At 33.9% G+C, this 27,292-nt stretch overlaps 1 protein-coding gene across 1 annotated transcript in view; it reads right to left on the reverse strand.

The window, feature by feature from the left end:
- Window positions 1-1,090: 1,090 nt before the first annotated feature.
- LOC118736750 overlaps window positions 1,091-27,292 on the reverse strand; it is a 36,124-nt gene continuing 9,922 nt past the window's right edge. Inside the window, exons 3-10 of the mRNA XM_036466766.1 lie at window positions 12,787-13,367; window positions 10,640-10,866; window positions 10,328-10,527; window positions 7,315-7,461; window positions 6,987-7,071; window positions 4,619-4,700; window positions 3,707-4,542; window positions 1,091-1,551 (exon numbers count right to left, since the gene is read on the reverse strand). Of these exons, the coding sequence (XP_036322659.1) occupies window positions 1,188-1,551; window positions 3,707-4,542; window positions 4,619-4,700; window positions 6,987-7,071; window positions 7,315-7,461; window positions 10,328-10,527; window positions 10,640-10,866; window positions 12,787-13,367 (2,522 nt within the window). The 3' untranslated portion in view covers window positions 1,091-1,187. The remainder of the gene's footprint in view (window positions 1,552-3,706; window positions 4,543-4,618; window positions 4,701-6,986; window positions 7,072-7,314; window positions 7,462-10,327; window positions 10,528-10,639; window positions 10,867-12,786; window positions 13,368-27,292) is intronic.

Here is a 27,292-nt window from a genome sequence, read left to right on the forward strand (position 1 = left end):
AAACATAGAAATTTTATGCAGAATTTATAAAAATTTCGAGCTCTGTATTCTGAATCTTTGTAAAATTTTTGGGTTATATGTGGACGAACCTAAGCATTCATTTACTTTATATGTGTAATTGTAAGTAGGCAAGAAAACTAATAACATGTAAGAAAATGGAGTTATCATTTTTGCAACTGAAACTACAGATATTTTGCTTTGCACACATATGCATTGTACGCATTGTTATACTGTAATGTTTGTGTGAAGATTTATAAATAATGATATCAAGTTTCACCCATAGTCAGGGAACGGATTTTATGGAAACTATATGAATGTATGTATGAAAAATTAGCAGGAAAGAATGTTACTCATACGCCATGTACACCTAAAAAAAATATCCCGAAACCTTATCCATAGGACAAAAAATTAACTCGATTTTCGGAATCACCGAGCAATTCGCAATTCTATATACGAATTGGATATGTAGTGGCGACCGTTGAACATTTTTCCTTTTTCTTTTTAAGTTTTTGTCTTTTTTTATGCGCCTTTATTAGTGCCTTCTTTTGCCTTTTTTGCTATTTCTAGTGTCTTTTCCAGCCAATTTCGTTATTTTATTTTGCCTTTTTTTTGTAGATATTTAGGTCCTAAAAATCCGTTCCCTGTTCATAATAATTTTGGTTAACCCTTGAAAATACAAATTTTTAGTAACAAACTACAGACATTAAATTTAGTAGATACACTAAGTAAAGTTAAGCATTTTGTATGATTTTCGAATATGCAAAAATATTCAGATCAAATAATATATGTATGTACGTATGAGTTGCATTTGGGATTACAAGTAGGTAGTCACTCACTAATATATATAAAATGCAAAACGAATGTGTTAACAAGTGTTAATTACAATTACATACATATTATGTTGTACATATTTAGATGTGGTAAAAAAAATGCTAAAATATAATGATAAAAGCAAATATCGTAGCGTATCGGATTGAAAATTCGGCTGTATTTTCGAGAACTGTATTTCGAGTATCGTATTTTTCGCATTTAATGCTCGTCAATGCCTCCATCGCACCTCTAGCTTGTGATACATCTTCAATTTGACCCATTTTTTTCACGTCCAAGTTAGACCGCCAGCACACAAATGCAAATTTGGGTCAGAAATGCGTGACACGAACTCGCCGCTGTGTGGTTGTTAGCTAGAACTATAAATCAGTTATGGGTCCAGCGAGGCTTAACTTGGTTGGCGATTGTGTTACACCACCGATAATGCTGGCCGAGACGATTGTATGTGCCTTATGTTGCTTTTGATGTGGTTGTACAATTGCCGATGTGGCTGATGGCGATGAGACGTTAATGGTAGTGCATGGGTTAATGTTATAAGTGCCACCGGCATAGTGTGTCGACGTACCAAAACCTTCACCAGCATTTGCACTAGTACCATTAGTAAGACTACTACAAGTATATGCAACTGACGCCGCCGCGAATGGATGGATTGTTGGTTGGTTGGTTATGGTGTTGTTGGCTTTTTTGGAATTCAGATGTTGTGTTCTTACCATATTCTCAAGCCTAAAATGAGAGTAAGTAAGAGAATACGAAAAATAGGTACATACGGGTACAAGTGAACAAACAAAATGGTTATAATGTTCAGATGCAAGTTGATTTTGAAAATTTTTACTTAGTGCGAAGCCTGTAAGCCCAAGATGATGAGGTATGAATGTACATATGTAAGAACTACACTTGTATGTACTAAGTCTGAGTAAAGTGAGTGTGAATTGTTATGTCGATGCGTGTGAATGAATTTACAATGTTTATTTTTGAATGAAAGTGGCGTGCAGAAAATTGGAATGTTTTTTTTTTGTAGATATGTTTACTAAAGCATTGTTAATGACTAGAATGGCGGGCGTGTGCTTTTTTTGTTGTAAGCTAATAGTTTAAATAAAATAATTTGTTCAAAGCATGGGATATTTACTTCAATAAGAAAATGTTTAAGCGAAATTTTTTAACTTTTTTTTTTTAATTCAAATGGTAGCTAATATTGCGGATTCTCAAAATAAATGACTCTTCAATTTAGGTTCGATAACCCGATAATTACGAGTCCCAACAAATTTTAGTATTTCTTCTAGAATAGATTACCTATGGTATATATTTGAAAGAGGATCTCTTGCTGCCCATATTTGATATTACAGTGCAACAATCTTTTTTAAGGGCGAAATGATACCAACCTAGAAATTTTCCGTAGAAAATTCTCTAGAATATTTTAACCCTTTTGCGAACTTTTTAATGTCATTTATTCACCCTTTCCGAAAAGACAGCTTATGGGTTAAAAAATTATACCAAATTATTACCCGTGAAATTTCGCTACATATTTCTACTACACTACATATTTCGCTCCGATATGAATTTCAACATTTTTCCCACTTCTTCTAAAAATACTCAGGCAAAAAATTGCAACCGTATATGGCCATAAAAAAACTTTGACCTGAGAATGCAAAAAGATATGGAGATTTCACTCTGGGGGTCTAGATCTTTAATCCTGAGTTGGAATCATTCCACCCCAGACAGTGACCCTGAAATTGTTGCACCCTTTTTTTGTAGGTTTTTATCGATCCCAATATTAACTCTTTACATTGGAGCACACTTCCGGAGCTTACAATATGAATGTACCATACGGAAAGCCGTAGAAACAAACTATGTACATACATACATATGCACTTAAAAGTGCACACCATGTTGGGCAGAGTTCTATCAGGTCCCAATGAAGCTTGAATGTCATTAGGTATTCGCCATAGATGTACCTCTTTATCAAGAAGAGTGGCTTCACAGATTGCATGGATGTATTATGTACTCTTTCAGTAATCCATGTATTCAAAAAAAATCTAATCAACATAATTTTCTCTTAAAAACCAAAGCTTCTGTAGAATGTTTCCATACAGAAAATAGTGGAAAGTTATTGCTTTACTGAGCGCTTTGAAGCATGCATTTTTACGGACGGCTCATAATTGGATTATACGTAGGGACGGAGTTTTTTTTCTGCTGAGCTCTAAATTGAGCAGTATAAATATTCGATTACCACAAAATTGAAATTTTGAAAAAAAGGCTGTATATTTTTAAACGTGCTTTATCTTGTTAGTAATAACAAAAATGGGACCAAATATGAAATTTGAGACTTTAATATTGGAGAATCCGTATGCCAAAGACCTCTACGAAGGCATTAATGGCTTTCTTAAATAATACAAATAAAGCAAACAAAAATATAATTAGGGAGTCATACGGATCGTTGACAGTCGTTATCGAAATACTGACCACTAATTTTGCCTTCGATTAATATAAAATATGATACAATAACCATTTATATTATTACCCATATGTAAAGACTCTATTCATTAACAAATAACGTAAATTAAAATAAAATTTTCTAAACCAATTTCCGAGTACAGTGTTTCTATCCAAGGGTTAAAAATATGTACGTCTATAATATACAAAATTTTTCCGGTGTAAATACTGGCACAAATTTACTGTTGTTCATAAGGGCTAAACAAATATGTATGTAATAACAAACCAAAATTTCTGTAACAAAATTATTGAAATATGTACACATCTTAAACTAATTCTCCAAATACCCCAACAAAATGTGTAATTTAAGGAAAACAAAGGCTCTAAGCTGTTTTGTTTATGTGCCACACAACGTTTCGCTAAATTGTATTCAAGTAATTAAACCCACGCAATGACACGATTATCGGCCTCCTTACGCGCTGCCACCGCGTCCTGTAGTTCCTGCTGCAGCTCCTTTGTCGACAGTTTGCCTTCGCCATCAGCATCGCGATCATCATCATCATCAACAACATGACCGCCATCGTCATCATCATCATCATCACCAGAGCGTTGAGTGTCACCGTTTCGCTTCGAACTACCAGCAACGTTAGGCAGCTTCTTGCCCTTCTTTTTTCGCTGTTTCACTTCCATCTCCTCTTCGACGGACGTTGATATTAATGCAAAATTAGGCGGCGACATAAGTTGTTGACTGGATGCAATAGTAGTATTACCATTAGGCAAGGGAGTTACTGTACAAATGCCTATACCACTGACGGCACCATTGTTACGTACAGCACCGCCACCACCACCACCACCAGCACCAGCACCAGCACCTGCACCTGGACTACCCGCTCCTATGCTACCACCACCGTCCGAGCTTGAGAATGAGCTGCGCAATTCTGCTGCGCGTCTATCACTTACGGTCACCATGTCGGCGGCACGTGGTGTAGCTGCTTCGACGATATGCAGTCGCTCATCCTGCTCATCCACTGTGAGCGCTACGGTCGGCGGTTGATGGTGTATGGTGCCGTAATGCAGATTCATCGACTGTGAGCGACGTGCTGGCGCGGTTGGAAAGGATTTGCGTTGTGTGCGCAACGTCTCATTCTCATAGATCACATCGGGCGTATTGCGTTGATTGAAGAGGTTGCTCAGCATTTGTCGCATATACTTGTTCTCCGCTTCGAGATGAGTAATGCGTTTGTTGGCGTCTTTACGATCGGCACGCATGTGATGAACTTGTGACTAGGGAGGTGGGGGGAGAAAGTTGCGTTAAAAGTAAAGCGAAGAAACTTTGTTAAAGGATTAATTTAGTATTTACCTTGAGCTCCTCAATGTCGCGCATCATGCGCAAATTGCTTTCATTAAATGCCCACTGCCGTTCTTCGACCATCGCTTTAACCCTGGAATACCCAAATAGAATTTTGTTAGCATAGTTTTGTAGCTCAGTGTACCTACATAGCAAAATTACAAGGAATGCATGGAATGATTGAATTAAAATATTCAAGGATCGATACGATATACATTATCGGCACTCTTTTCAAAATTTTTGCTAGACCACATTGTACCAATAAGTATGCCGTTATTTCCATCACATCACAAACAATGAAGGCAATTTCGAAAACCCACATCAGACAATCTACATATCAACCCAAACAATGGTACCAACGATTGAGAATTCACTTTAACTTACACTTATTGAATTCTTCAACTTAGCAGCGGCATTTAACAACCTACCCTCGAGCGCAATTACCGCAGAGTGATGGAGTCCGAACTAAATGAGCTGGGATTCGGATGACAGTCAACGGGGGCATTTCACAGGATAAGCCCTCCGCGTTATGGGTTATAACAATGAGCCAACTGTTATAGAGCGATAAAAGCGATGTTTAAATAGTGGGTTTAAAGGTAAGTTCACCCAGACCTTATGCGATCCAATAGAGACTTCTTTCGACTCACTACTTGCCTGGTGACCGGCTGTTTAAAAGTAAACGCAGCGAATACTAAATTAGCTATTTTTACTAGTCCCGCCCTTTTGTGTCTTCGAAATCTATCTTCGACAGAGCGCATCAAGAAAACAGTAACGGCACTTTTCTCTACAAATATGTCCTCACTGTACATACACCCGAAAGTTTAGTCCTTTCCCTACGCGCGGGATCCCTTTTAAATTCAATTTATAAATTTAAGGATATACATAGGTGTCCATTTCGATACGAAATTGAGTTTCTCTACCCACATTAACTATACTGTTTCAAAATAGTATGCAAGGCTAGCCTTTATTTGGCGTTATAGTACTTCTTTTTCAGATCCTTACATTCTGAAGATACTTTATGTTTTTCTAGTAAGATCAAGGCTCGACTATGCCTCTTTCATCTGGAGACTGTACCTGTCTTCATATAAATATACACCGCATGGAACGAACCTAGAAATTATTCATAAAATTTAGCTTCGCTCCTTAAATTTTACTGGAACATCTCCTTCATACGAATCGCGCTGTCTGCTTTTGGGCTTTAAAACCCTGGGACTAAGTATTAAGTACAAAATTATTTGGGTATTTATGATGTAGTAAATACCAAAGTACTATTTACTTAAGTATTTTGGATGTTACCAAATACCAGGTATACTAGCACCTAGCACTAGTTTCACCTAATCGCCATTTTTATTGATAGTTTTTTTTATATATTTATCGATATATTTAGTCTCGAAAACCCCAAGCTATTCCCCAGAATCCCAAAAAGTACTGAGTACTTTGGACCAGAGTATTTAGGGCCTGCTAAATACTTTCATTTTTTAAACTTTAGTATCTAGCAGCTTCAAAACACCCAGAGTGTTTACTTTAATAACCAACAGCTTCTAAATACCAAGTATTTTTTACTTGCATATTTAGTAACTCCTAAATACCTACAGCGGCGGTAAAAAAAATGGATGGTGTTTCGAGATAAAATTTTTTTGATATTTTTTCAAGCTTTAACAAAACCGATATAAATCACACTTTCAAACTTTATACATAATTTAGAAAAATTCCACAAATTTTTATCGAAATTTCGAGCTTTTTAACCAGAATTTTTATAAATTTTTGGGTATGCATTTAACAGGCTTATAAAATTTCAGTAAAATGCAAGTTCTGACCGGCTAAAAAATCGTATTAATTTTTAATATTTTTTTTTTTTTTTTTAAATTGTGGATATTACACTTGATATATGTATATGGAAATTGTCTGTCCAATTATTCGTTATCGAGTCTTAAGTATGGTGACTTTCGCTCATAGAACTACGGCTCTCAAAAATCCTAAATTTCAACAGATTGATACAACAACAATTTCAGTCAGCTTTCGATCGGTTGGGCGTGCGTGGCGAAGTTGACGATTTTTTTAATTTCTTTTGAGAATTTTAAGTGTCAAGATTAAGCAAAAAATTTATCAAGGAACCAATAGAATGGTTTAAATATAGGTTGATCTATAATTGAGTAGTATTTAATAGAGTTGTTGTTCTTTCTGTAGACAAATAAACACCATACATGGCAAATATTCTCATTACGCGTTCCATGTTTACTCGACGGCTCACAACGTGAAATTAAATTTGTCAACAAATCCACACGTGTGTGGCGAAATGAGTTTGAACCGATCGTTTCAATTTGTTTTCCGTTTGTAGCCTGCTTTAGTCAATGCATAAATAGTATATTCCTTCACTCACCGATTAAGTAGCGCATCTTCGCGCACGCGTGCCGCTTCCTTCACTTCACGTACCACATCGGTCATCATGCCGGGTGTGTAGGCGCCTAAAATTATGCAAAATTAAACGGATTAAAAAATACAAATTTCAAAAGGATGTACATAGTATATACGAGTATGTATATGAAAAGTGTAGCACATATTTCATGAAACCCGAACCGAAAGTTCAACGTGATAATTTGATGAAATCACTTTATTTAATAAAGCAAATATTTTGTTTCCGAAAATCAAAAAAAAACAAAAAACATATATAAACAGATAAATAATAAACATTACAAAGGACAACATACCTGAATGATAAGTTGGCGCTGGACTTTGCATACCACCAAATCCACCGCCAAATACCATGGGTTGGCTGTGTGTACTTAATCCACTCAAGCTATCTCTACGGTGTCTCAAACCCCAATTGGGTGCGTGCTTTAAAGCTTCAATATCAACTAAAGAGTTTGTTTTTTTAATGGTGTTTTATTGTTGTTTAAGAGCGTTTCGAAAGAGAGAGGAAGAGACAAAAGAACAAAAAGGGAAGACAAGGAAACAAATAAAAAATTAAAATACAAACACAAATAAAAATATTTACAACAATAAATATGAGACTACGAAACATTAAATGACAATTGCAAATACATACATATGTACAATTACATAAATACATACATACGTACTTTAAATAGAGGGTCGTAAATAAAAAAGTAAAATAAGTAGGTAGATAATTTTGCATTTAATTGTTGGTAATTAAGCACACAACAAATATGTGCAAATGCACGCTTATAACTAGACAAATTTTTATATGCTGCTTAGTAAACTAATGAGGTGTGCAAGTAGGTATACAAAATGCGCAACTACATACATATGTACATATATACATGTTTATGCATATAAATAAAATGTACTTCTTTGAATTAGATATTTACAAATTGTACCCGCAATGTCTTGAAGTATGTACCTAATTGCTTTAGAGAAATGGTCGGAGTATTTATGGTAAATATGTAGGTGGTTAGATACCTAATGTGAGAAAATTTAAAGTATACAAACGTTTAAGTATCCAAGTATTGTGTATAAACACAAAAACTTTTGAGCCAATGAATAAAAGATAAATGCGTATGTAGTTTCATACATAAATATTCATTTTGTAGCAAAGCGCTTCTCAAACTATGGTACGCGTGCCCCATCATGGTAAATGTGACAGGCGGTGGAGTAGTAATAGAAAACAATCGATGGTACTGTCGATAGTATCGATAATTTTATATTCTATAACATTTCTACGAAAAAATGCTATTTCCCCATGCATATAAAATACATAGAGAACTTCATGGGCTTTGAGGCAGTTCTAAATTTAATTTAAAAAAAAAAAGTGTATTTTTTCTCTTAAAAAATCATAGCGGTGAGAATTTAACATTCTAATTTTTTTTTGACCACCATTCTGTATTCCCATTGAATAACACGTATTATCAAAAAGTCCGTTTTGGGAAACTGCCACTGCTAGTAACATAAATCGCTTTTTTCCTTTTTGTGTTATAAGCCAGGACGGAAAATAATCATAATTTTTTAAATTTTAACAAAAAAAATCAAGAAGTTGTAATCGTCGTAAAAGAGTTTAACACAGTATTTGTGCTCGTACGTCCTACTGTAATTTACAACGATTAGTAACGAGTAAAAATAATATTTAATATTTGAGTTTTAATTTTTCGCTCAAAGGTAATTATTATTACTTGATTTATTTTTTTCGTTCAAAAATAATGCTTATTTTATGATTTTTATTTTTTCGTTCAAAGGTAATAATTACTATTGAGAAAAGTTATGCCAGCGTGGTTACCGTCGTATCCTTTTCAGAGGTAGCGACTCTCTAATACAAGGAATAAGTTCCAAATTTTTCAGGTCAAAATTTCAGTAAGTTGCGTCTTTATGGCCTTATCAATTTTATAAATAATCATTATTTTTAGGAGGAAAAATAAAACTCAATAATAATTACTAGTATCGCCCCGTTGTCAAAATTCGACCCCTACACTTTTTTCACACACTTTTTCATTTTGCCAGGGAAGTGTTTTAGGTCCACCAGCACCTGTTAATCGTCTAGCTCGCTTACACATACTGTTTGGTGGAGTAATATACATTCTGTTAAATAATTTAAAAATTCATAGATGGTGAAACCAAATCGGGCACCTACCGGAAAATAATACCTTTCGAACAAAAGAAGAATCATCCAAATTGGTTGAGAAACATAGGAGCAGTAGGGAGGAATAGATTTGTATGGGATTTCGTTAGCGTATTAATATATAGATAGTATAAGGTGAAACCAAAGCAGGCATTCATAGGCTTATACAGAAATTGGAATAACTCGGCTCTGGAGCCACCTATCGGGTCCATTTTTTGCAGGTGTATTTCTCTTGATGTTAGTAATACGTATTTTGAATTTGAAGCAAATCGGACCATAAATGAAGTTTTTCGGAATAACTCCACTCCTACTCCACCTACTGAAAAAACAAACAAAATGCGCACCTCCCCTTTGAAATACCTTTCGAACAAAAGAAAAATCATTCAAATCGGTTGAGAAACATAGGAGCAGTAGGGAGGAATAGATTTGTATGGGATTTCGTTAGCGTATTAATATATAGATTATATTCAAGCAAAAAAATAAAAATCATAAAATAATCATTATTTGTAATCGAAAAAAAAAATCAAATAACAATCATTTTCGTTGAGCGAAAAAATAATAATCAATAATAATTATTATTTTTGAACGAAAAATATAAAAATTATAAAATAATGATTAAATGCTGATTTTAATTATTTTACTAATAATGATTACCGTCCCTGGTTATAAGGACTTTACAATGAAATACTTTTCTTTTTTAAGTTTAAGATACCAAATAATCGATCTTGAGTTAAACTTGGCAATCAAATACATACATATATTAAATATTTATAAGTTGTGATAAGTGTCAAAGAAATCGACTGTGACAACGAAGTTATCATGCATTTATAAAACCAAAATTAATGCTAGTCATAATAGATGCACATATTAAATTATTTTAAAAAAAAAAGTCTAATTAGTTTTGTGTTATTACATAAATGAGTGTAATTTTAGAAATTCTCAAGGTCGTGTTGTAGAGCAATTAAGGCAAAATGATAAATAATTTAAAGTTAAGCTTAAAAATTACGAATCAAAAACGTAAAGTTAAATATTCCTGCATGTAAATATGTTTTACCTAGAAACACTTAACTACAAACGTAGATATATTCATACATATATATATGTAAGCACTTACAAATACTTATATGCGTATGTTTACCTGAAAGGCTTACCTTTTGTTTCGTGTAGATTTCGACAAATTTTCGTATTTGTTTCGTGCAATAAATTAATTTGTTCCATCAAAGCGGCAAAGAATTTATTATTCTCTAAATCGCTGGATAGCTGCGGATTGCGTTGATCGGGTGTATTTTGGCCACTCACTTTCGAATCATTATCGGAGGGATTCAATAGACAGGGATCGCTGAAACGGAAACTAGTAGAAAATATTTATGTATGTACATACATACATACAATGTTATAAGTAACTCTATCATTTGCGCATAAAACATGAAACATTTTATTACTTAGAGCTAAGTAATACACACCCTCGACTCATGTTGGGATTACTACCACTGCCATCGAGTACATCTGTTGAATTATTCTCCAATTCCGATGAGCCACCCATCATATTCACAATGGGCGGCAGGCTGGCAAAATCTTGGCCATCGCTTTGTTGATAGTATCCACCGATTCCAGGACCCATGCCACTATGCGGGAACATCATGGAATAGCGATTGTTGTAGTTGGAGTGTTTCATGTAATTTGGCACATTCTGGAACAAGAGCAAATCAATATAAATATTGGCAAATATGGTTATTTGGGTTAAATTTGTTTCAAGAATACAAATATCCAAATTAAAATACTTAAAAGGAAAAAAAATGGGAATTTAGACATTCGCAAAAGTGAAGACATTCGTGAATGTGAACCTGCTTGGTTTTATTTAGTTCGCCTTATCGAGAGTGCACTGTACTTATGCATACATACATATGTATGTACATTAGAGTGGTCTAAAAAACAGTAAAGTCGGAATTTTAATGCCGCCACCCCGTAGGATTGTTCTCTATCGAAAAATATGCCCCTATTTTTTATTTTGAAATCAAAAATATTTAGGGAGTGCTCAAAGCGCTCTAAGTTTTCTATGTATTTTATATGGCGAAAAACAACTTTTCATAGAAATGTTATAGATTTCATGAACATCAATATTTTTCGATCAGAAAGCTTTGGTTCTCTTCAGAAAATGCCCAATAATAATACCCACAGAAATGGAGCATATCATCGCTCCACAGGAAATACCACCATTCATCGCAGAAGAGACCAAGTCTGCCACTAATAGAATAAAGGCCAAGAAAGCACCAGGCCTAGACAGCATTCCAGCAGAAGTTTTAAAAATAATCGCCACAGAACGAGGTCTAAACATGTGCAATGCCTGCCTCAAGGACGAAATATTCCCCGAAATTTGGAAAAGGCAGCAGCTCATCTCAATCAGCAAAGGAAAGGGAAACCTTGACTCCCCATCAGCGTATCGGCCACTTTGTATGCTGGACACAGCTGAAAAACTCTTAGGAAGGCTACTAGAACCTAGAATAGAAGCGGCTATCGCCAGTGGCGGCGGACTTTCCTCAAGACCGTATGGAGTCAGGCCCGGTAGGTCAACAATTAGAGCTATAAAACACGTAATAATAACAGTGGACGCCGCATACTAACACAAAAAGCTAGTCCAGCTTGCAACCTTAGACGTTCGCAACGCCTTTAACACCGCAAAATGGGAAAATATCATACACACGCACTAGAAGAAGTCTACAACATACCCACGTACCTTAGACTCATGGTTAGAAGCTATCTAGATGGCCGGGAGTTAATAATATAATAATCCCAACGGTTTTACACACTCCTTTCCCGCCCATTCGTACGAGAGGCGCCGTCCGTACGACGTACGGAACCATTTTATGGAGTTAACAAAATTTATCGAGTTGTCGTAATGTATCGAGTTATTTGAACTTATCGAATTATCGATATTTATTAATTTACTGAAAATTGTCGATTTACCGAATTGAGGTTTTTTAAATTTTCAAAATATATCGTGTTATAGAAATTTCAAGGTTATATAAGTTTATCGAGTTATCACTGCTTATCGAATTTGATCATGCTATCAGAGAAATTGGTCGATAGCTTTCGAAAAATATGTAGCTATTCATATTATTCGAAATTTGTAGAGGTATCCAAAGCTTGTCGAGTTAACGATTTATGTCGAGATATATACATTTTGGAGTTATCCAAATCTATCAAGTCGTAGAAACGCATAGTCATCGAAATTAGTCGAGACATCGAATTTTGTTGAGTTAAGGGATTTTAGTGTTTTTAAAATTTTTTTTTAAATAAATATTTCAGGGATATTCGAATAGTATGTGGATGCAAAAAATGTAACTTTTAATCCCAAGGAACTCTCTTTTATTTGTTATCCATGCACATTGCACCGAATTTTCTAAATATGTAGTTTTTTGATTTAATCATATCTTTGCAATTTCAAGGACCTTTGAAAAAAATCCTGACGCAATGACGCATCAGAAAGAAAAAAACTAAAAACACAGTCTTACTATTTTTGGTTCCTAGATTCGCGAACATATTTTTTTTTTTACTTCATTGAAACCAAAGATAATTCTAAGAAGATGCATTCATCAATTATCGTACTCACACGTTGAAAACCTTGGCTGAAGGGGCCACTGCCACCGCCGCCCGTGTAGCCGCCTGCAAATGACACTGGCCCCACTGGCAAACCAAATTGTTGTTGGCGTGAATGTTGGTGCTGCTGCTGCTGCTGCTGGTGAGATAAGTTTTGTTGTTGTTGTTGTTGTTGCTGTTGTGCATAAGAAAATTGCGACGGCTGATTCGCGTTATTTAAACTAGTGTTGGAAAGATATGCTTGATTCTGTTGCTGATGCTGCTGACTATGTTGATGTTGGTGTTGGTGCTGGTGTCGCTGTTGCATTTGTTGTTGTATAAATTTTTGTGGATTTATCACACCACCAGCGTTACCGCTACCGCTACCGCCAGCGCCACCACACCCTCCAGTGCTCGTTGGTGTCGGATTATAATCTAAAAATTCCGATGAGGAGGATAATTGTGTATTAGAGGCATCCTTGAGACAAGTCTCCAGCCAGGCATCCAAGTGATCCTTCATATAGCCATCACCATGCCCATGACCTTGGCCGCTACTACTAGGTACTGTAGCTGTGCGTGATTTAAGTTTTTTACGCTTGTTCGTTTCATTCATAGCTGCAAGGAGAAGAATCAGAGAGAGTGTTTGTGAATTAACGCAAATTTCAAATTAGGAATTCCCACTGGGAAAATAGGTAAGCACCTTGCGAGGTAAGCCATGTTTTCTTTCAGTTCTTAGTACCAAAATTGTCATCATGGCCAATGTCATCTACTAGTAAAGGGCAAAATGAACACATCCGAAGACACATTACGTTGTCAGTTGCAAAATAACGTGCAGCCGAAGTTATTTCCAAGCACCGAACTACTCCGAGCGACTGCTCTGCATTACACGTAACTTACTTTGTAAAGCGGCTCAGAAGTATGTCTGATACCAAATGTACATTCTAAATTCCTACTTACATAAGGCGGCCATGCCTTTGTAAAAGTAAGGGACGTTCGGCAGGGAAATGGTAATGACTGCCAGGTGAAGAGTAAGTTGCTAATAAGGTATTATTACGTGCTCCTAATTCCCACTGGGTTTCTAAACTTTTCTGCATGCACGGCAATGCTCGCTTGTATGTATGTTCGTTATTCAGAGGGTGCAATCGAGCGTTGCAAAAATTTATGTAATCGCAATTAAAAGTAGTTAGCATTGAATTGTGGCTAACAAAAGCTGTGTTCGCTCTGCCGAGCGCTTGAATATAATAGCTGATGTATTTTGGTAACAATGATGTCATGGACGGTGGTGCATCATTGACTTATTTCTTTTCATTTTTATTTTTATTTTTTTAATTCGGCGGCGGAAATGTGATTGGTGTAAAAATGTGTTAAGCTATGTGTGACAGCCGCGCTTGCTTCTTCATTTCACAAATATTTATTATTATTTATTAAGTGGGATTCATTTATAAATACTTAAGCCTATAAGTAATGTATGCTATATAATGTCTGTAATGTCTGTGCTATTTTCGTCACACACGCGTTCGTTGCGCACTTTTTACGTGCCACTTGGAGTTGGAAAATTGAAGATTTTATGGTAACAAAAACATGTGGCTGATTTCAAATTTTATTTAAAAACAGATTCAGTGCATGGTCTTACTAAAAATACTTGAACGAATTGAAGAGCAGTTGGGGGAATTTGGTTATGGCTAGGCGGCAAGTGGCATCAAAGAGGGAAATAAATATGACATGATTATAGACATATGTACAACATAGATGGTTGGGAGTAATACTAAATGAAAAGAAATTCATTATTAAGGATGTGATCAGGGTTGCCACTTTGGTAAATTGTTACCAAAATTAGTAGAAAACATTTGGGTTGGTAAAAAGGTAAATTGTTTCTCATTTTTGTAGATTTTGAATTATTTTGTTTGAAGAACTTTTTTCTTATTTTTTGTAGTTATCTTTAAATTATAAATTTCTTTCCAAAAGTGTAAAAGTGCTTTATTGCATTACTTTTCGAACGCTTAAATGCACCCTTTTTCGCAAAAAAATTGTAATAAACGCAATTTTTTAGCAATCGCAATTGTTAAATGAAAAACACACAAAAGACTGGTGGCAAAAAAATAAATCAACAGGATTTTTAGCTGCCAATTGTTGGTTATACTTAAATACTATTATGGGCTATAGAACTCCATACCTTAAATTGGTCGAAAAATTCCGAGTAGAAAGTAGACTAAAATTTTTGGAAGCGCAAACCATATTCTTGTATAAAAAACAAATACCAAAAAATTTGTTCTTAAAAAAATTACCAAGCGGATTTTGGGTCACTGCATTTGTCTATAATAACTCCGGTAGAAGTTTTTTCAAATGATGAAGTTTCGTTGAAGGCCTTTAGATTCACCACTTTCGCTTTGGTTGAATGAAGAGAATGAGAATTGTCAGTAATATGATTTCAAAAACGGAACATATAATTAGTTAAATAAAAAGTTCCTTAAAAACAATTTTATTTCTTATTGAAATAACGAAAGGTTTTATTAAAATAACTAAAAAAAAAGGTTGTTTTATTTAAAAAGTTATTGGTAGAAATTTTCCAGGTTTGGTAGATTTTTTCAAGTGGATGGTAAGTATTTTTTTTTCGTCAGTAGCAATCCTGGATGTGATCACAATTATGTACATACATACATATGTTTATATCGCAAATTCCACTAATACGAGTATTATATGTATGTTAATTTGAAAGTTTGTGAGTTGTTGAGTGTGTTTGTTGCTCTTTCACGCTAAAACGGCTGGACGTATCTCGAGAACATTTGGCGCGCTCTAGGCGCCACCTGGATTAACATATAATACATATCTTTCAAAAGTTTAAATCAATTTATTAATCAGTTAAATAAAATAATACGACAGCGTAGATTTCAAACGAAAGGGGTTTCAAAACGATTTTTTCGAAAATATTCAGGAGAGTTGCTACCCGTTCAAAACGTTGAAATCAATTTAATTAACAAGTTAACGGAATATTGAACGAGCGAGATTTAAGAAGGTGTTATTTCCATATAATTTCTCAAAGGGAGTTGCCACCTCTTTATAAATACAAAATCGATTTAATTGGCAAGTTAAACTAAATCCTCTAATGTGGGTAACAAACGATAGAAGTTTTACGAAAGCTGCATCTATCTATTTCGAAAATATTTCTGATGAGGGTTGCCACCAGTTTATGAATTTGATTGACAGATTGTAAGTGGGCGTGTAAAGCGTTTGTTGGTCTTTCTTTGTATCACATTTGACTTACACCCAAACAAAGTCAGCTAAAAATATTTCTCTTAACACATGATTTGGTAACTACATATGACCAAATAATATAACTACATATAAGCAAATCATATATTGAGATAAATATATTTAGCTGACTTTTTTCTGGGTAAGCGGGTAGCTTATGGCCTGGACTAACATATAGCTTAAAAGAATAAATTCTAATTTAAATTATAAGTTCATCGAAATTTTACAATATGAATGCGAAACGTACGAGATTTAAAAAAATGTATTACGAAAACATTTTTAAGGGGATTGCCACCTATGTTCACCAGTAGGTGCAGCTGCAAGCGGCTTGCTATATAAACGTGTATTCGGATAATAAAACCAAAAAAACATCCCAGCAGTGGGTTGTACGCTGGCCTTGGGACAAGCGACGCAAAAAAAATTACCTGAAAAGCCTCGTATTATTACCGCTCTCAAATATCCTTAGATATGCCCCTGGAATGTCCGCACCCTTTATAGGGAAGGTGCGTTTATCCAATTGCCGAATGTCATAGAAAAATACCTAGCTGACACCAACTCAGTTCAGAAAGTGCAGAACTACTTCAAACGGACCGAACTGCATCAACATTATCGTATCGAAAACATGCTGACGTGTTGTGTTCCCTTTGGTAATTAATCGATTCATATGCAACATAAGTTTTAGTTGTTGGGACCTTTTATAATAATGGGCCTCATGCATAAAAAGTGAGCTTAAGCTCCGACTCAACTTTTGCACTGATGGAGTGAGCATAAACTCAAAATCGTGTCGAAGCTAAAGCTCATTTTTATTCATGCGTAGCAATGACAGCGATGTTCGTACATAACGCTCGTCTATTAAAAGACTGTTATAATAAAAAAAAGCTGCAATTCTGAAATAAGAGTACATAATAATTTTTTTTTATCATATTTCATATTCTGTAAAAATGTCATACTAAAATCGTGTGCAATTTCAGTATGATTAAATTTATTCCCTCTTTTTTAGCATGGCGAGTGTCAATTGAAAACTTAAAACGCGTCTCCTAAAAAAATCACTTTTATTTTTTTGTAGCCGTCTTTTATTAAATAGATTTAGGAAAAAAAATCTTTTTTATATACAACAACTCAAATACAATGCCTTCAATGCATTAAAATATATTGAATGCTTTGAGTCGGTGAGTCACGAATTCCTTCAATGCCTTTGTCGCACCATCTTTAAAGTAAAAATCTGGTAAATCCAGTTTTAATGCGCGAGCGCAAGCGATATTCACAATGAATCATTGCATAGAAATGACAATACACAAAGGAAACACACAAAATGTTTGATAATTTATAAATATTTACGATTTGGCTAGTATAAATCGAATCAAGGTATGTATGTATGTAGATTACGTTTGTACTCGTAGTTAATACTTTATAATCGAACTACTATGTATGTATGTATGTATGTAGCATATGCTTTTAAAAAAATATCAAAAATTGGGCACCAAAAAAAATTTAACTTTTCTGACTTTCTAAAATTCTAATTCTCAGCGTTCTACAAAAAGACTTTTTCAAACTTTGACTAATTTTTCCTAATCACGAGCAATTTACGCGCATTTAAATCGGCCAAACAAAAGCGCATGCATATGTATGTAGTACTTGCGTATTGTTGTTATTGGCCATTAGTCAGCTTGATTTGTGAGCATTATTGCATACTGACATATTACCGCTTACCAGTTGTTGGTTAATAGCATAGTTACCGGTATTGGCATTTGATACCGCAACTTAGTATCGCATTTCTCACGTCAATTTCAAATTCACAGTTAATTTTGTTTCTTTTTTTTTTTGCTTTTCCAGGCAAATTAGCCACTATGCAAACAATAGCAAGTAGTTAGTCCCCTACCAAGCCGTATTTATGTATGTACAATATATGTACATATATGTATGTTAGAGTACATATACATAAATTATTTTCCATGAGGGCTGAGTGCAAAAATAATTTTTAATTACCTACTAGGTGGCTGGTGTTTATACATTTCGCTAAACACTTTGGTAATTGTGGTGATTTGATTTGTAATTAACTGTAATGAACTGAATCGGATTTGTTTACTTGCCAGTTACCGATATTTGTATAAAAACAATAAAACAATTGACTGATTCAATGTAAAAATAAAATAACAGTGGAATTAGACGAACTTCAACCACGAGTAGGCTTTGTCTTGTACAGTATACATATATGTATGTATTTATGTAAATAAATGAGCTTCGAAATAAACGAAACGATTCAAAGAAAATATTCATTTAAGATTCGCGTTCAATACTAGTAGTATTACAGTGCTTTTGGAGCCAAGGAGCTATTATTAATTTTTTACTTAGGACCTATGTAATGCGTACAGTGTTCTAGATATTGACTTCTACCAAAAAATAAAAATAAAATTTTGCATTTATTACATTATTATCTACACTGAGAGAAATAACACATAGTAAAAATTAATAGTTTTTATTTGATTATCGTTCAAAAAAAAAAATAATAATAATTTCATACGAAAATTTAGCATGCGCGTATTTGAGAATACACCAAGGGGAAAAAACTAGTAAAATCAAATAAAAACGTATTTAAATCAAATGAAAACGTGTTCGACCGTAGTGTAATGTTTAATATAAATATCCAATTCAAATACGGCCATATTAAAATGAAGCATTTTGCACTTCACAATATTTTTCGCGACTTTCGTGATAGAGGTTTGGTATAACAGTCACCGTAAATTTCCTCAATACATAAAAAAAAACGTTGCCCATTTTTGTATAGTGTTATTACATAGTTATTCATTAAATTTTAAACACTTTGTGTGTAATTTTTCTTTACGGGACAAATTTGGGAATTAAAAGTAAACATACAGTGTTTAATTTTGCACACATTAGGAGATTCCTCTCTGGTTACCTCCCTTTATATGGGTAAATGTAAACAAAAATTTGTTAGAGCAAATTTTAAACATTTTATGTGTAATCTGTAAAATTGTGAACAATAAATTGAATTTGAAATTTGTTCTACGTCACAAATGTGATAAGTAAAAGTAAACGGGCAGTGATTAATTTAATTAACACGGAGTCTAAATTTGCATTCATGAAGAGAGGAAACTAGTTACCTATCTTAATATGCGCAAATTTAAACAAAAATTTTTTAGAGTGTAGCTATGACAAACCAACTTGGAGCGAGTTGTAAATTTATGCAGACATAATCGAGATTTTTTTCAAACGAGTTTCTATTCTAATATACTCATACAAAATTTACTTTGAATACACTACACAAATATTTTTTCGAATTCAGGACAAATAAAATGAAGAAGAAAATTTTATATTATCATTTTGAAGTTATGTCTGACAGAATTCTATGGGAACACCTACAGCAGAATATGTAAGCAAATATGTAATGTTATATAATGCAAATAAACAAAAACGTAAAAAAACTTTAAAAATTTATTTTCTTAGTGATATTGTATGTCCGAAAATAGTTAGCTACAAGTTAGTTGACACCTAATGCAGACCTAATCAACTGCAAGTTAACTTATAGTTAGATACATTTCCTGCAAATAATGTACTACCCTGCACACATATGTACGTATACAACATATGGCTATTTATTATACTTTTAAATGATCAATAACTACCTAATTGTTTAATTGGCGCTACATACGAGTACATATAAGCCAATTCACTCACGTGAAAATAATGGGAACAGGTAAGTTACATAAGACCAATTCACATGATTGCAACAAATGATGCCATATCCACTTAAATACAGACAGACCGACCCACCGTCGTCATTGCCGTTGTTGTAGGCTATCGATTGTATTAGCAATTAATTAAAATTAACGTTTTTGCTCGTAGAGGCATACTTGAAAACATACAGGTGCATATCTACTACATTACTGCCAATCGAGCTACATACGTGCTCATACCGCTTTCTAATCTAAATTGCATTTTACCGTCAACAAATTACGATTTTATTTTAAATGGCCAAACGACAAATACAAGCAAAAACAATTGAAATTGAATGAATGTAAAAATGATAGGTTTGGCATTTAGAAAAAGTAATTATAACTAAACAAAGTCAATAACTTTTAAATTAAAACACTATCTAATGGAAAAATTTCAAAATCCAAAGAACTCGTACTAAGTACGTACAAACGTCAGTAGGTATGTACTAGGGATGTTAATTTTTCAGCTATTTCGGATCCCGGGAGCGGATGTCGTTGTCACAATCCCGGGATCCCGAAATTAGTCCGCATTACTTTATTTATTACTTTTGAACAACTTAAATCGAAGAAATTGCCTCTATATTGTTTGCTACCACAAAAAAAAAATAAATAAATAGGTTTGAAATCTACTTTTTTATTTAAAGTTAGGTTTCTATTTTTTCTCTCTGACGTCTGGAATTATTTTAAAGGACTTTGTAATTTCAAAGATATGATCTATTCCAAAAATTGTTTTAAAAATTCAATGCAATGTAGAATAAAGATATGAGTACCAAATGCAAGAGGAAATTTCTTTATAATTTGAAAAAATTAAAAATTTTTATATTCACAAGGACGAATATTTAGGTTATTCTTTAAGCTGATAAAGTTAGAAGGACGAAATGCGAATGTTATCGAGTTATATAAGTCTTTAACTTTATTTTTTTTTAACAAATATTGCGAAATTTCAAGGATACAATTTTAATACGACATTTTCAATAACATAATTTCATCTTTAATTTGATACCCATACTTTTTCTTTAAGCACATTTCTCTGAATTTTTGAAATTATTTTTGAATTACTGACCCATGGCGCGCCCGAGTAAAAAACTAAAAACGCAATTTTGCTATATCTGGCCCATGGTTTCGCGAATAAATTGATATTTGTATTTAAAATTTAAAAAAATATGAATCACTAATTAAAAACAAGTAAGAAAGTCTAAGTTCGGGCGGAGCCGAACATTAAATACCCGGCGCAAGTATTAAATATATGTTTTCCACCTTTCCGAAAGCTACCGCTACATGATAAGCCGGGGTGCGAAATATTGCAGTTTCAAGCATTTCTGAAATTTACCGTTATATAAAAAGCGGCCGTAATTTTAGTCCGATTTCAATAATTTTCAACGTTTTGCATTTAAGTGGCAAGCACAATAACCACACCGAGTTTGGTACAAATTGGTAGAACGGTTACCGATATACATATATGTGATCACAAGTGGGCGGTGCTACGCCCATTTTCCAAAATTTTGTCATAAACGTATTTCTTGGTAAAGAATTGTTGCAATCATCAATTTTGAATAAATTTGCTTCAATATTTACTGATTTATCGAAGATTTTGTATTTCTCGAAATTACCGTTATATGGGATGTGGGCGTGGTTATTGTCCGATTTTAGAAATTTTCGGCAAGTTGGTATGCTGTACCAGGACCAACAACTGTGCCAAGTTTGGAAGAAATTGGTGTAGCGGTTACCAAGATATACACATGTAACCATAAGTGGGCGTGGCTACGCCCATTTGCCAAAATTTTGTAATATTCTTATTTTTCGTCTAAAACTCATTGCAAATATCAATTTTTAGTGAATTATCTTCAGTAGTTACTAAAATATCGCAGTTTTCGTTTTTCTGAAAATTACCGTTATATGGGAGGTAGGCGTGGTTATTGTCCGATTTTTAAAATTTTCAGCCATTTAGTATGCTGTACTAAGGCCAACAACTGTGCCAAGTTTGGAAGAAATTGGTGCAGCGGTTACCAAGATATACACATGTAACCATAAGTGGGCGTGGCTACGCCCATTTTCCAAAAATTTTTAATATTCATGTTTTCCGTCTGAAACTCATTGTAAGTATCAATTTTGAGTGGATTATCTTCAGTAGTTACTAAAATATCGCAGTTTTCGTATTTCTTAAAATTACCGTTATATGGGAGGTAGGCGTGGTTATTATCCGATTTCGCCCATTTTCAATACCATCCGTCCCACGCCCAAAGGAAGTTCACGTACCAAGTTTCGTTAAGATATCTCAATTTTTACTCGAGTTATCGTGTGCACAGACGGACGGACGGACGGACGGACGGACGGACGGACAGACAGTCACCGCTTAATCGATTTCTCTGTTCATTCTGATCATTTATGTATACATTTGTCTATATCTATCTCGATTCGTTTTGCCTGTTACAAACAACCGTTATGTGAACAAAGTTATAATACCCTTGTGCACAAGTGCGCTCGGGTATAAAAAGCAAATATAGCCAATACCGTTTGCCATCAGTGCAAATTACAGATCCCGAAAATTCCGGGATTGCCAAGAATCCCGGGATTTTGGGGACCTTAAAAACACCGTGGTCCCGGGATTAACATTCCAAGTATGTACTATCTTTATTTCAATAGCTACTCAAAATAATGGCCACTTAATCACGCAGCAGACCGCGCAGATGAGGATGCACATGGCCTAACATATAATTGAATTTATTTACCAATCGGTATATAGTAACTGTACATAGATATGCATGTATGTAAGTATATACGTATGCATATGTGTACGTCTGCATGCAACGGTCACGATATACGTATGTATACATATGTACATATAAACTTGTAGTTAAGCGAATATGTAGTGGAATAATTGGGTGAATAGCTTCACCTGCATATTCGCGGAAGTTCAAATGGCGCAATTTCGTGAGGCAATTCAATTCTTCGATAACAAATTTAATTGCTAACCTATTTTACACAAATGAATAGAAAAAAATTTGATAACTCTCCACTCTGTTACGAGTCCAAAGCATATGGACACGTAACCGGTTACTGGTAATTCGATGATGAATTATAAAACGATGGATATCTGCGGGAGGAAGTGAATATTGTTGCATGCACACGCAGTGGAAGATCAAGAGTTGGCATTGCATGCAATATGCCAATAATGTCAAATGCTTTCTGTTAAATACGGTAATGCATGCCACACTCTATTGTTCATTATATATTTCCAAAAGCTAACATAGTAATTACGCCTTTTAATGTCAATATACTACATGCATACAATTCGAATGCGAATATACCGTAGTATGGTTCGACGAATGTGAATGCTGATAATTTGTACAATTGTTTTAACTTTCTCGCACAATTGCATAGAGATTGGCATACTCAAGTTTTTTTCGAATATTTATCAGTGATGAGCAGAAGAAAGTTGTGTGACAACTTGTTTAGATGAGTGGATATGTTTAAAGATAACTGTCATTCAATGAAAACCATATTTTGGTGAGCTAAGTCGCATACGTAAATGCAGACATCTGTTATCTTTAATATATATTTTCACTTTTGTCAGCGTATATATATATATATGTACATATCTATGTATTATTTGCGGTTATCTTATCTTAAACAGATAGCTATGTATAGCGAGATGAGTTTATTGTTATCTATTAATTAGGCGGCTATAAAATAATCTCAAGACCGGCGCACGGTGGCCTTAAATCCAAATATATGTAGGTGGAAAAAACTACATATTTGCTTAAAGATGCTTTGTAAAAATGGATTCCGTTATACCAAACTAGATTTCTCAAAAATCAACGAGAAATTTTAGGCGTTTGTAACTTGCACTTCGTTAGACTAAAATTGTGTGGCCTATAAAATTGCATACCCAAAAATGTTCTAAAGATGCAGAATAAAAAGTTGAAATTGTGATGAAAATTCGTTCCTAAAATTTGTATAAAGTTTGAAATTGTGACTTATATGGTTAACAAGAAAAATTTAGCTCTAAAATCATTACTAATATTAAAAAAAAAAAAAATATCTACACGTGGTCTTTTGTTTGAGTCAGTGTGCATACCATATTGGATACCTGTAAAGATATGGGCAAGTTTCTATAAGAAAAATAAGTAAACATATGTGCATACGTACATAGTAGATAGAGGAATTATATAAAAAAGTTATATCTGAACAATTAGTGGTGTGGAAGATAACCCTTATAACAAAAAATCTCGTATCTTAATAATCAACATCGACTTAGCACAACGTTTTGATCATTTAAGTCCATTTTCATGAGTCTATCTCTTCCTCTTCTGATACTTATGTACAAACATAGGACCAATGTTATACCATTTCATATTCATGAAAGGTATAATTATGTATGTGCCTCCTATCCAAGTGAAGCGTAGTGTATTTATGTGCATTAGACTGCATCACGAAAAAAAGTTGCGGTTTTTCCGCCGGGATTACAAAATCTATTATATTTTAAGACGTTCGCCAAAATATTTGGGAAAAATATTAAGATTTAAGTGAGCTGGACCGGTTTGAAAATACCTCCAAAAATGGAGCTATTTATTAATAAAAATAGTTTCGTAAAGAACTTTTTGAAAAAAGTCCCTCAGATGACAAACTAGATTAAGCTTAAAAAAGCTGCATAAAAATATATGAAAATCTTTTCAACGGAATCGTAAGAATGAGATTTTTGATGCTGTTTTTTTTACTTTTTTTCAAAGATTGATTTACGAAAAACTTGAATAACTGGGCCAAAACTAATCCGATTTAGACTTATGGGATCTCAGTAGAAAGGTATTTTCACTCTGTTTTTATTTCTGTTAAAAAAAAAGCCTTCGTGTCCCAATTTTTTTTTCAATACCAACACATCTTACATCATCTTTGAATAACGTTCGTTCATCCTACCTTTTTCTTTCATCCTTTGAATGAGTTTATTAGCAAAGAAATAAAAAGGGTGAGAAAATACCTTTCCACCGACACCTCTTAAGTCTAAATCAGAAGAGCTTAGGCTCAGTTATTCAAGTTTTTCTTATACCAATCTTTAAAAAAAGTTAAAAAACAGCATCAAAAATCTCATCATTACGATTCCGTTCAATTTTTTTTTATTTTTTTTTTTAATATTTTTATGGAAATTTTTTAAGCTTTAACCGTTTTGTCATTTGAGGGGATTTTTTCAAAAAAATTTTTAAGAAACTGTTTTTATTCATAAAAAACTCCATTTTTGGAGGTATTTTGAAATTGGTCCAGCTCACTTAAATCTTAATATTTTTTTCGAAATATTTTGGTGGACGTCTTAAAATATAATAGATTTTATAGTTCCAATGGAAAAATAGTACCGATTTTTTTTTTGTATGGGGAGTGATGCAGTCTAATGTGCTTGCATATTTATTTAAATTTTTTGTGATAAAAGTCCCGAAATATATGTACTTTCATATACATATGTATGTATGTACATATGTAGAGCTTTGCGTGTTTGTACAGTCAACACATTCGCATGTCACGCGGCATCACCGTCATTGGACCGTTAAATTTCACGTGAACAATTCTCTTATCTACTTCAATCGGCATACGACAATGTATAACAGATGCATAAGAACTACATATACATCCATACATACATATATAACACTTGAAGCAACAATAGCTAATAATAAAATTTAGGCGAGTAACGACCATTTATTATGAGTTTAAAGTTGTGCTAAATACATAAATAACTTGTCATTTGAACATGGATTTGCTCTTAAATTTAGCTTAGCTTTGTGGGAAAATACGAAGAAATTGAAAATTGGAATCATTGGCTTATTTAAAAAAAAAAAACGATGTGTATCAAAATAGTCTCGTTGTGATAATGATATGATCAGCAATATTGGGTAAGAATTTATTTGGACCCATAATCTTTATTGCCAACTACATACACGAGTCAATATCAGCGTCACAAATTATGAAAACAAAGGCATGATTTACAACACCTGCTTTCTGAATTTGATATTAGCACAAATTTAACAGCAGCCCAGTAATTGTTATATTTAGTACAGCTGTGAATATCGAAATTACTGGGCGTTTCTATGGTCGTCTGGTATATGGCATTGTTATGAATCGGATTTTCGTGCGACTTATGAATTTTTATTAACTTTCTTTTTTTAACTGTATAATGTTGCGGAGACGCAAGCGCGTTTTTAGAAATTCCTACGGCTACTCCGTAGGATACGATTTCGATTTCTGGTTCGAACAACATCTGAGCGTATTTTATGCTAAAACGCTTCTCAAAAACCCATCTACCTTTTGGAGTCGGCTTAAACTTTTGTTCACTCCATTTGTGTGATAACTTCAAGACGTACATACACCACAATTGAGAGAAAAATCTCTGCTAATGTTATCTAAAGTTTGCGTATCGTAAAAAAAATCAATCAAAATAAATACGTAGTTACCAAATTTAGTTTATTGTGGATCTTGCAGCATTAAAACAGTTTTGCATAAGTAAAATGTGCAATCCTGTTACAGTTGACAAAGGTAGATTTCGCAGATAGTACCTTACGGCCCAATTAGAGGCATGCCACAATTAATCATTTCTTTTCGTTAGGCCACTGTGGTGTAGTGGTTAGCAGTGCCCGCTACCATTACGCATGGCCTGGGTTCGAGCACAGTTTCCGTCCAACATCAAAAAATAAGACATACAAAAGTTGTTTTCTAATAGCAGTCGTCCCTCATTATTTCCTAGAATTGCGATTAAAAAGGTATTACTTCCATTTAATTAGCGGTTTTAGGACAATCTACTGTCGAAAAGTGAAAAAAGTATCAATAACTTTTTATTACCTTGCAAAATAAAGACGCTAGAAAAAAATCCGTAAACAAAAAAATGTAGATTTTTTCGAGCAACAAAAAGGTACTCTGGAGTTTGTTCGTAAAAATTAACGGTAAACCTTTGCTCCCTTCTTTGCAAGACAGCGGCAATTCCACAGCCCCCGCAAAAGTTTTTTTAACATCACTTTAACTTTCTCAAAAATAATCAAAACGATTATGAACCTTATCCAAAATCGATATTTGATCGAATTTTTTACCACTTTTACTGTACTACATATTAATTTTTCGTTTATGATAGCCGTTTTCGTTGTTCGGAATTAAGTCAAGCCCCTGGATAGATTAAAGTAAAATTTTCGCATTAAAGGCAACTAGAAAACTGGTTGGTGGCGATGGAGCCGAGTTATTTATAAAAGACGTATTTATAAACCGATTTCGTCCAAATTCAATATACAAGACTAGTATCGCCCAGTTGTCGAAATTCGAAATTTTACAATTCTGAAAAACGTCGGGATGAGCGGGTTCGGAAGTTAAAAATTGAATTTCGGGATGGGCGGGATCGGGACTTAATATTTAGTCCCATGCCCATCTCTACTCTCAATTCCTGCGCCACCTAACGGAAGACAAACACACTGATCTAACAATGATTCAATACGATTTACAAATCTGGTAGAAAATGGTTCCAATTGAATGATTCTTGCCATTTTATATTATAGATGTAGGTATATCAAATTCCATTACCTTATCATA

This window comes from Rhagoletis pomonella, unplaced genomic scaffold (assembly GCF_013731165.1).
Source record: "Rhagoletis pomonella isolate Grant_MI unplaced genomic scaffold, Rhpom_1.0 Rhpom_scaffold_00004, whole genome shotgun sequence".
In the NCBI taxonomy this organism is placed as follows: domain Eukaryota; kingdom Metazoa; phylum Arthropoda; class Insecta; order Diptera; family Tephritidae; genus Rhagoletis; species Rhagoletis pomonella.